At 37.0% G+C, this 10,614-nt stretch overlaps 2 protein-coding genes across 2 annotated transcripts; one reads left to right on the forward strand and one right to left on the reverse strand.

Moving 5' to 3' along the window:
* Window positions 1-360: 360 nt before the first annotated feature.
* LOC133286480 (non-specific lipid transfer protein GPI-anchored 14-like) lies at window positions 361-1,506 on the reverse strand. The gene is made up of 3 exons (XM_061483898.1): window positions 1,155-1,506; window positions 673-774; window positions 361-540 (listed from the first exon to the last, which is right to left on the reverse strand). Exons 1-3 carry the CDS (start codon window positions 1,504-1,506, stop codon window positions 398-400), a joined length of 597 nt encoding a protein of 198 aa, XP_061339882.1. The 3' UTR covers window positions 361-397.
* Window positions 1,507-3,368: 1,862 nt separating this feature from the next.
* On the forward strand, window positions 3,369-6,164 carry LOC133286482 (receptor-like protein EIX2). The gene has a single exon (XM_061483899.1). The coding sequence runs from the start codon at window positions 3,369-3,371 to the stop codon at window positions 6,162-6,164; it is 2,796 nt and encodes a 931-aa protein (XP_061339883.1).
* Window positions 6,165-10,614: the final 4,450 nt, after the last annotated feature.

The raw sequence follows: 10,614 nt of genomic DNA on the forward strand, positions 1-10,614 counted from the left end.
TAATGCAATGTTAGCAAACCGATTCTAGAATGAAATATTACAAGCAAGAATTTTTTTTATAAACAGAAAGCAAGATTCATAGCTCAGACCAAAAAATATCAAGATTTTAATATCTATATTTACTAAGCAGCGGACAAGTAATTATTAGAGGCCAAAGAAACATAGGAGAGTACGCCCATGTAAACAAGCACATATTTTTTTGTGAGACAAGAAAGCAAATATGCCATGAAAATAAATCTCCAGTAACTACAGAAAAAGAACGACAAACCATTTAAAGTTTCTGAACACAGCAGAGTGTGACAGAGGTCATTACACATTATGGATGTAATAGTAACAGAGATTTACATTTCAACATGATATGAAAAGGACAATATATTTGCAGTTTCAAAGTTTTAGCTCAAAAAAACCAAATTAGAAGAAGCCCTGCAACTTCAACAACCAAACTTTCCAACACACTCTTTTCCGTGTAAGAGGCACCGTTCTTTGCTGTGGCTGTTTCATCTGTCCCCGGGTTTTTCACATTCTGGGCATTTCCTTCAGCTGAATACACAAAATACAAACATTATAAATAAATGCAAAAATAATAACAACCAGTACTGAAACAGAGTTCTTCCCAGTAAGCCAAAGTGAAAAAAAAAATAAAAATTAAAATGTTGTTGGAAGCATCACTACCAGAAGGACTGGGAGAAGGACTGATAGAGTCACCATTGGAATTCTGACCAAGTTGATTAAAAGCTTGAGCTTGAGCTGATTTAGGATCCAAGTGCAGAAGTGCTGCTCAAATCATTTCAAACAGAAATTCCTATCATATCTCACGTTAGCATGATCAACCATGCTAGAAATCTCAATCATTCGTTAACAGTTACAATTTTAATAACAAAGCTGGTAAAGCGAAAAAAATAAATAATCAACTTCAATTTGTGACCATTGATTAGTTAATGAATAAGTAACATTTTTCACATGATGTTAAGCATCATGTTAATGAGGTACGAGGATCATTCCCCTAAAATTGGTAGATTTAGATATATTTTCTTTTACCCTTTAAAACATGTTATTGTGAAGTTATTTAAGTACAGGACTTGTTAACCATTGCATAAAAAATAGAGAATGAAAATGAAATTATCCAAACTAAAAATGAGGTTGATAAAACATACATGGACACTGGGACAAATTATCAGGAGCTTTGCAAAGAGAAGGAAGGCCAAGAGCAAGTGTAAAGTTAATCTTTAAGCCAAGGTCAGGGTCATCCCTGTCCTTGATAATAATGCAGATGCATTTCTTATTGTTGTTCATAGCTTGTATGAGACCACTGCAACAATCTGGTGTTGGTGCTTTGGCATTGCCACCCACATATGGCAGACATGTTGCAATATTTGTCAGTTGTTCTGCACATTTTTGTTTCTCTTGGGCGGAATCCCCCATTGCATGGTTGATCAACATCAATGCTATTGCTAGCACTAGCATGTGTTTTAGACTAGCTCTTGGGTACAGGGCCCTGGAAGCCATTTACAATGGTTATGAGTGAATGAGTGGAGATAGATTATAATCTATGGATAAATATTTAGGCACAGTATTTATATAGAGCAGTGTGGTAAGTTGAATAATGTAAGTTCTTATGTTTGAAATTATTAAAAGCCATGTGGATGCTATGTGAAGCCACTGAAGCACACATGTTGGTTTACTTGGGTGTCAAACATTTCAATTTTCTGAAAATGAAATTGTCCAATAATGAGTTATATTATTTCTCAGGGTCAAACTTTCTAAGTCAGAGCTTTTGAATAAGTGTGAATTTTGAAGAATTTGGTTCTTCCCCAAAGGCAACGATAGTCTGATGAAAACGCGTACAATAGGCTACACCCACGAAAAATGCCATGATGCCAAGTCTGTTAAGTATAATTAAATTATTCATTATTCTTTACTATGGAAGCGCATCCTTTGTGGCCTTTTATTTCATTACATATTATGCACAATTCCTCTTACAACTTGCAAAGAATGGAGAAAGTGGAGCTTGCACTTCATTTGTCTACATGGCTCTTCCACACCACTCACCAAAAAAGTGGGTTGAAATAGTTGCAATTGTGGTAGAGAGAAAGCAGTACGCCAAAATGGAAAGTCTAGAGATAGCTCAAGTTGTTAAGAGGCACAACCTTTTTCGCAAGTAGATGCATTTTGAAGTTCACACGTTGATTATTAGTAAGTAATTAAAACGATCTAGTAAATTGAAAAGTTGATGTTAATCAACCTCTCATGATTAAGCGTTCACTGGTAATTTCATGAAATTGATTATTCTAATCTAAAGTTTCGGGTAATCCACTTCCAACTTTAATAATGTACGTAAGTCAAAACTTCTAGATGCACTATTAACCATGAACGGATAAGAAATGATGGTTTACAGAAAATAAAAATGAAAAGAAATGATGGTTTATATTTTTCTGCCTCTACTACACCAACCATATTAGTATTAGAAAATTTTGAATTATCAAGCAGAGAAAAGTTGTGTGAAAAGAGCATCACTAGAAGGATGGTATTGGTCTATAAAGTAGGCGTTATGGTATCAAGATTTTCATGATCATTTTGTTAAGTGAATAGAAAACTCAGCATTATTAGATTAGTTGCAAACCAAGAATGGAATTCTCTTTGTAGGATTCAAAATCTTGTTTCTCACGGACCACAGAAAACACTACTTGCATTGATGGGTTGGTAAGGGTCCTTATAGCTGCCATGGTGCACAAGAATTTCATAACCACTGAATCATTTTCTTCTGAAATATTTTGAATTACGTGAGATTTTCAAAACACTAAAAAGTTCTTGCGTCAAATGTCCTGACTTGGCATAAAACGTGGTTTCTTTTCATACTTGGTCGGGAGATTTTAAAAAAATTGGTTTATCTCCATCAAAATAAAGGGACAAAAATAGACGACCAGAACTAAGGCATAAAATTCAAAATTGTGAAACTGGGCCATACCATCATGGATAGGAACATTGAGGAATAGTTTCATAGCCCCCAAAAAGGTCAGTGTTGAGTGTTGTGGTACGTATAAAATACTTCAGTCTAAGATTGGAAAAACTGTGTCTTGTTTAGACTCATTAATAACATTCCTTGCGCGCACAGATTCCTCACATTGTGTCGTTATATGGTTTTCTATAAACTAGTACCGAAAAAATAAACAAGTGCATAACAATCAGTGCCCTTTAGTTAATCCTTTTTTTCTACTAAAATGACTCGTACTGTAGACACAACAACATTATTGGTCTAAACTTTCACATGCAAACTCTACTACGATAGACACTAGTACTAAATACCATTAGTGCACCAGCCAACTGCGGATTGAACCTTTTTCTCCAGTCTTAAACGGCTTCCTCTCCTCATGGCAATCCGATATGAAACTCAAATTCTTCTCTTAATTTTTTCCATCGTCATAACTCTCCACTTCAATGCATACAAGGTTGCAGGGCTTAACATGACTTGCAATGAGAAAGAAAGGAATGCACTCCTCAGCTTCAAGCATGGATTAGCAGACCCTTCAAACAGGCTCTCATCATGGTCTGATGAACAGGATTGCTGTAGATGGCTAGGAGTTCAATGCAACAACATCACGGGTCGAGTTGTGGAACTCAATCTTAGCACACCTCTGGACTCTCCTTACATGGAGTTGAGTGGTGAGCTTAGTTCTTCCTTGTTGGAACTAAAATCTTTGATTCGTTTGGATTTGAGTTTGAATTATTTTGTCAATACACAAATACCTAGCTTCCTTGGCTCAATGAAGGGCCTAAGATACTTGGACCTTAGCTTAAGTGGGTTCATGGGACTAATCCCTCATCAGCTAAGAAATCTCTCAAACCTGCAGCACCTTAATATTGGATACAATTATGCTATTCAGATAGACAATCTTAATTGGATATCAAGGCTTTCTTCCTTAGAATACCTTGATTTGAGTGGTGTAGACCTTCATAAAGAAGTTGATTGGCTTCAAGTACTTAGTGCACTTCCTTCTCTTTCAGAACTACACTTGGAGAACTGTCAAATTAGTAACTTAAGACCACCAAAAGGGAAAACCAACTTCACATATCTCCAAGTTCTTGATCTTTCAAATAACAATCTCAATCAAGAAATTCCTTCATGGATCTCAAATCTCAGCACAACTCTTGTCCAACTTGATTTGAGGAGTAATTTTCTACAGGGAGAAATCCCTCAAATAATGTCAAGCCTTCAGAACATAAAAATTCTTGACCTACAGGGAAACCAACTCAGAGGGGAACTTCCAGATTCATTAGGCCAGCTTAAGCATCTTGAAGTTCTAGATCTCAGTAATAATACCATCACATGTCCAATTCCCTCATCATTTGCAAATTTATCATCCTTGAGGACTTTAAATCTGGGTCACAACCAACTGAATGGGACCATTCCCAAGAGTTTTGGGTTCCTCAAAAACCTGCAGGTATTAAATCTTGGAGGTAATTCTCTTACTGGTGGTATGCCTTTAACTCTTGGGCTTCTCTCAAATTTAGTGACATTAGACCTTTCATCTAATTTGTTGGAAGGATCAATAAAAGAAACAAATCTTTTAAAACTTTCCAAATTAAAGGAACTACGATTGTCTTCAACAAACTTGTTCCTAAGTGTCAACTCTAGTTGGGTCCCCCATTTTCAACTTGAATATGTTTTACTAAGCTCCTGTGGTGTAGGGCCTGAGTTTCCAGCATGGCTTAAAACGCAAAGTTCCCTCAAGGTCTTGACAATGTCCAAGGCAGGTATTTCAGACTTGGCTCCAAGATGGTTTTGGAATTGGACTTTGCAAATTGAATTCCTTGATCTGTCTAACAATCTGATAAGTGGAGACCTATCTAACATCTTCTTGAATTCCAGCATCATAAATCTGAGTTCTAATCTATTCAAGGGTAGATTGCCAAGTGTGACTGCAAATGTTGAAGTGCTGAATATTGCCAATAACTCAATTTCTGGACCAATCTCTCCCTTTTTATGTGAAAGAATGAATGCTACAAATAAGTTAACTGTTCTTGATGTTTCAAATAATGTCTTATCTGGTGATCTTAGTCACTGTTGGGTGCATTGGCAAGCTTTAATGCATTTGAACTTGGGTAGAAACAATTTGTCTGGTGAAATTCCAAACTCCATTGGGTACTTGTCTGGTCTTGAGTCTTTGCTGTTAGACAACAATGGCTTTTCTGGATATATTCCTTCATCTCTGCAAAATTGCTCTATGTTGAAGTTCATTGACATAGGTAACAACCAATTTTCTGGCACATTACCAGCTTGGATGTGGGAAATGCAATATCTAATGGTTCTTCGCCTAAGATCCAATCAGTTGAAAGGAAGTATTACTCAAAAGATGTGTCAACTTTCTTCCCTTATTGTGCTGGATCTTGCCAACAATAGCATGTCAGGATCTATTCCAAATTGTTTGGATAACATGAAGACAATGGCTGGTGAAGATGACTTCTTTGCCAACCCTTTGAAGTATTCATATGGCTTTGGCTTCAACTATGACAACTATAGAGAAAGTCTTGTCTTAGTTCCTAAAGGAGATGAGTTAGAGTATAGAGACAATCTGATTCTGGTAAGAATGATTGACCTTTCAAGTAATAATCTGTCTGGAGCTATTCCCCTTGAAATTTCCAAGCTATCTGCATTGCGGTTTTTGAACTTGTCTAGAAATTCTCTGTCTGGAGAGATACCAAAAGACATGGGAAACATGAAACTGCTAGAATCCCTTGATCTCTCATTAAACCACATTTCAGGTGAAATCCCTCAAAGCTTATCTGATGTGTCATTTCTCAGTTTCTTGAATCTATCATATAACAACTTATCAGGCAGAATTCCCACAAGCACTCAACTTCAGAGCTTTGAAGCACTTAGCTACACTGGTAATCCTGAACTTTGTGGTCCTCCCGTGACAAATAATTGCACAAGCAGGGAAGAGTTATTGGGGAGTGCTTTTGATGGACATGCTGATGGAGATTTCTTTGATACATCAGACTTTTATATGGGAATGGGAGTTGGATTTGCAGCAGGGTTTTGGGGGGTTTGCAGTGTTATTTTCTTCAATAGAACTTGCAGGCATGCTTATTTTCATTTTCTTGACCACTTAAAAGATCTTATTTATGTGAACTTAGTCTTAAAGGCAAGAAGGTTATGTGCATAATTCTGTGTGTACCTGGTAAGAAGTGAGAGGTAAAACAAGGTGTTATTATTGGAAAGATTGTCTTTTTATGTGTTTTCTTTCTGTTTAGTTGCTTTCATTTGTAATAAAAGTTCTTGATTTATTTTTTTTATTTAAAAGTTTAGATTAGGATTTCAAGGCAGGCGCTCATAATTCGAACTTAAGTCACAGCTAGTATGGGTGGAAGGTTTAACCAAATGTGCCAACTCTTATTGAGGCTCTTAACATCTTTTTGAATTATCAATGAATTATGAACGAGAGATTCTTAATTACCCCTTGTGTGAGACAACCTGTATCATTTTGGAAGTGCCACATCAACTATAAATGGGCCATTATTGTGTTTACTAGCTTTTTGAAATTCAATCATACCTCCCTTTAAAGGCTATTATTACACTTAACAAACAGAGTACAACAAATTGAGATACAATGATAATGACAGGAAAATTCAAGTCTCTCTCTCCTGTCCAAAGCTATACTTCCTCAATGAGATTCTTCCATGCCTTCTTTCTGTCCCCTCCCCTCTATTTATCTTTTTTTTTTTTGTTCTATTATGATCTATCACTTTGACCTCTAACATAATTGCAGAGTCAGCAACCCATTAGTCAATAGCTAGGGTTTCTTTTCTACTAGGGCCCGCTTCCTTCTCTTGTCTCTTCTATAAACTTTTATGGGTTGATCCATATCAATACTCCCCCAATTTTAAAGACATTCTCCTCAAGGTCAAATTCTGGAAATTGCCTATTGATAACTGAGAACTCTTCCCAAGTGTTTTCAAAGTCAAGTAAATTTTGCCATTTGATCAAAACCTCCAAAGTGCCCTCGAATGGGTGCCTGCATTGTAGAATCTCTTTCCGTTGTACCTTCAATTCCCTCTCTTGTGACAGTACTAAGGGTAATGGCTGGGCATTTGGTTGAGTGGTGACGGCTTTTATTAGTAAAGAAACATGAAATATTGGGTGAACAAGGCAATCATCAAGTAATTGAAGCTTGTAAGCTGATGTTTGGGTTTAGGGCCACAAAAACACCTAAAGTACACTTCTAAACATCTATTAACCACTTCAGTCTGACCATTACTTTGTGGATGGTAGGCTGTAGTATAGTGAAGCTTGGTACCTACGTGCTTAAAAACCTCTGACCAGAAACTCATATATAAAGGTCTTATCTCGAACTGATATAATAGATAATGGGAAGCCACGAAGTCTTACTATTTCTATAATGAAGATCTCATCAATGTCCTTGGCGGTATAAGAGTGTTTAATGGGAAAAAAGTGAGCATATTTTGCTGAACCGTCAACTACTACAAATATAGTGTCAAAACACAGCCTTGGTCATCCTCCAATGAAATTCATCAAAATATCAGTACAAACCTTAGTGGGAGTGGGAGTGGGTAAGGGCTATAAGAGCCCAGCAGAGGATAAGGATTGGGACTTATTCAGTTGACATATCTCACAGCTAGCCACATACTCTCCAATCACTTTCTTCATCCCTCCACAATACACTAACCCAACTAGCCTTTTGTATGTACGAAAAATAACCAGAATGCCACCCCACTCAAGAATAATGGATTTCCTTGAGTAGTAAAGGAATAAACCTTGAGTTCCTAGGTAACACCAGCCTACCTTGATAGTAAAAACCTCCCCCCTCAATAAAATGGCGTCCCTTTAAATAGTCCCTCCATTTCCTGAATTGGGAACACTTGCCATTAGTTCTTTCTCATATATCAACTTTCCTAGGGCCCTAGGTGAGAAACCCTAACTAAGGTAAGCTATTGGTAAGTTTTCTTGAGTTAATACGGCTCCTATCCCTTTGTCTGATGCATTAGTTACCGAAGTAAAAACCTAAGAGAAATCTGGCAATGCTAAAATGGGAACTGTGCTCATTTTCTATTTAAGTATATTAAAGGCCTGCTCAATTGATTCATCCCATTTAAATCCCTCTTCTATCACTAAATCAGTAAGGGTTTTGGTTATTTTGCCATAGTCCCTAACAAATTTCCTTTAGTACCCTATTAGACCTAGATACCTCCGATCCTTTAATAATATTGGGTATAGGCCAGTTGACCATAACTTTTATTTTATTAGGGTCAACACTAACCCCTTTTGCAGATATGATATGTCCCAACTATCCTGCATGATCCTTGCCAAAATTACACTTCTTCTAATTAACTACCAAGTGATTCTACCTTAACATTTCGAGAACTAGCCTTAGGTGTCTTAAATGCTCCTCGTGACCCTTGTTGTATATCAGTATGTCTTCTCATCAAAGAAAACAAAGACAAATTTCCTCAAAAATGGTCTTAAAATCTTATTCATCAGAGCCTAAAAAGTAGAGGGTGCGTTTGTTAACCCAAAGGGCATTCTAGATATTCATAGAGCCCCTCATGTGTCCTAAAGGCAGTCTTTGTAAACACTATGTAACCTCCCAACTCATCTAACAATTCATCAACTGTGGGTATGGAAAATCAATCAGGATTGCAATTTTATTTAAAGCCATATAATCTACACAAACTCTCCAGCTTCTGTCTTTCTTTCATACTAGAATAATTGGATTGGAATAAGAACTGAAGCTATGCGTAATAATGTCATTTTCTAACATTTGAGCAATCAAATTTTCAATTTCAGATTTCTGGTAGTGGGGTTACCTAGATTGCAGCAAGGTACTTGACTACCTGGCTGAAGAGTAATGGCATGATCCCGGTCTCTCTTCGAATGTAGCCCTTTGGGTTCTTGAAATAAATCCTCATATTCTACCAGCAACTTTGTTAAATCTTCTTAAATTGCTCCTTCCTCTTCTCTGCCCTCTTCCATAGAGCTCAAAGAAACCCTGTTCTTCTCTGACCTCATTCCCCACTAACGGAAATCCAACTCCTTTACATACTCCACTGCAACTGACCTTATGGCCATACCCCATGCCACCGTGCCGGAGGGTTCGCCTTCCTCCAACTGGTTCCTCTTCTCGCTGTCTCCTCCTTTAGGTGAGTTTCCGATGATGTTTTTTTTTTTTTTTTTAAATTATTGTTTCTTGTCGTTGCCATTGCCATTGTACGAGCTTGTGCGATTTACCGTGTTCTTGGCCATTATGTTCCAGCAATGTTTGAAGGACTGGTTGATCAGTTGCTTGTGGGTACGCTAACACACTAGTAGTTCTTTTTAAGTATAGTGTCATAATGCTTACGTTTCGAGATTTGACATCACATCGGTCTTTTTGAAAGACCAATAAAGGAGCTATTTGATTTCAAAAACCGGTGTTAAAGGCCCATTTTGATGTATTTAACTATTTATTATCAGGACACTTGTATCTTTGGAGGATCAAAATGGAAGTTTACTTTAAGCTAATTCTATTAGTTTGTGGTGTAAAGTTTCCTATATGTAAACGCTTTTTTTTTTTTGGAAAATTTTCAACTTTATGAACACTTGTGTACTTCGACCGTACACATGCGGCAAAAAAAATTATTATTATTATTTTAATAAATAATTACGGATACATAATCTTTTTGAACCAATTTACGGATATATTGCACTCAATTTCTCCCCACCTAAGCAAAACATGTTTCACCCAAATTAAGCGAAATTAAGGAGAGTTTCACCCAAAAGGGGCGAAACTAGTCTCGCCCAAATGAGGCGAGACTTAAGCCCTTTTTTTCGCCTACTTCAGACGCAACTGATCCAGTTATCCCTATTTAAATCTCTATCATCTCAACACTCTTCATAACTCTTCTCTATCATAAACCTCATTTACTTTTCATACTCTCTTTTATTTATTCTGTTTATATATTTAAGAATGAGTTCACATTTTGATTCTGTTCGTGTTGTTTTATATTATAATGATAGGAAAATTGAAGGTCGACGTGGTGTAGTTTTTGAAGGCGAAAAAAGGCCAACACGTATCAAACGCAACTTAACAATTGCTGAACTGCATCAAAGAATTCATCAAAAGTTAGCTTTCAGGGGTTGTCAATCTATCACTCTGGTCACGACAAGATTATGGCAATCTGAACAATACATTAGTTTGCAAGTGGTGGATGATGAAGACATAGATATGATAATGGAAGAATTCTTTAACCAGTAAAGGAAAGATTTCTTAGAGTTGTACGTGGATATTGCTGGAGCAGAGGATGTTCTTTTACCCATGAGGTCGGAGTCTTTTAATTCTCCATGTAATGCATCATCATTTGCTGCTCCAGTTGTTAACATGTCTGAGAAAGATGAAAATGACCCTACCTGGGTTGTGGATGACGACTATGATTGTAACGCCTTGCAACTTGCAAGGATCAACGACTGTTCCCATACACTAACACGAGACTTTTCAGCGTGCTTTGTCCTCACTCACACACTTCCCGGAAAAACTTCCCAGGAGGTCACTCATCCCATAATTGCCCCAAGTCAAGCACGCTTAACTATGGAGTTCTTCTGTTTCGGGCTATCGAAAAGTA

The sequence above is a fragment of the Gastrolobium bilobum genome, unplaced genomic scaffold (genome assembly GCF_033153095.1).
Source record: "Gastrolobium bilobum isolate Gb01-03AN ecotype WA unplaced genomic scaffold, APGP_CSIRO_Gbil_v1 utg57555, whole genome shotgun sequence".
NCBI lineage: Eukaryota > Viridiplantae > Streptophyta > Magnoliopsida > Fabales > Fabaceae > Gastrolobium > Gastrolobium bilobum.

Excerpts from the sequence above, each read along its gene's own strand:
- LOC133286482 (XM_061483899.1), top strand. The coding sequence starts at position 3,369 with ATGGCAATCCGATATGAAACTCAAATTCTTCTCTTAATTTTTTCCATC.
- LOC133286480 (XM_061483898.1), bottom strand. The coding sequence starts at position 1,506 with ATGGCTTCCAGGGCCCTGTACCCAAGAGCTAGTCTAAAACACATGCTA. Across the intron at positions 775-1,154 it reads TAATTTGTCCCAGTGTCCAT|CACTTCTGCACTTGGATCCT; the intron begins GTATGTTTTATC and ends TGATTTGAGCAG. Across the intron at positions 541-672 it reads TCCTTCTCCCAGTCCTTCTG|CTGAAGGAAATGCCCAGAAT; the intron begins GTAGTGATGCTT and ends TTGTGTATTCAG.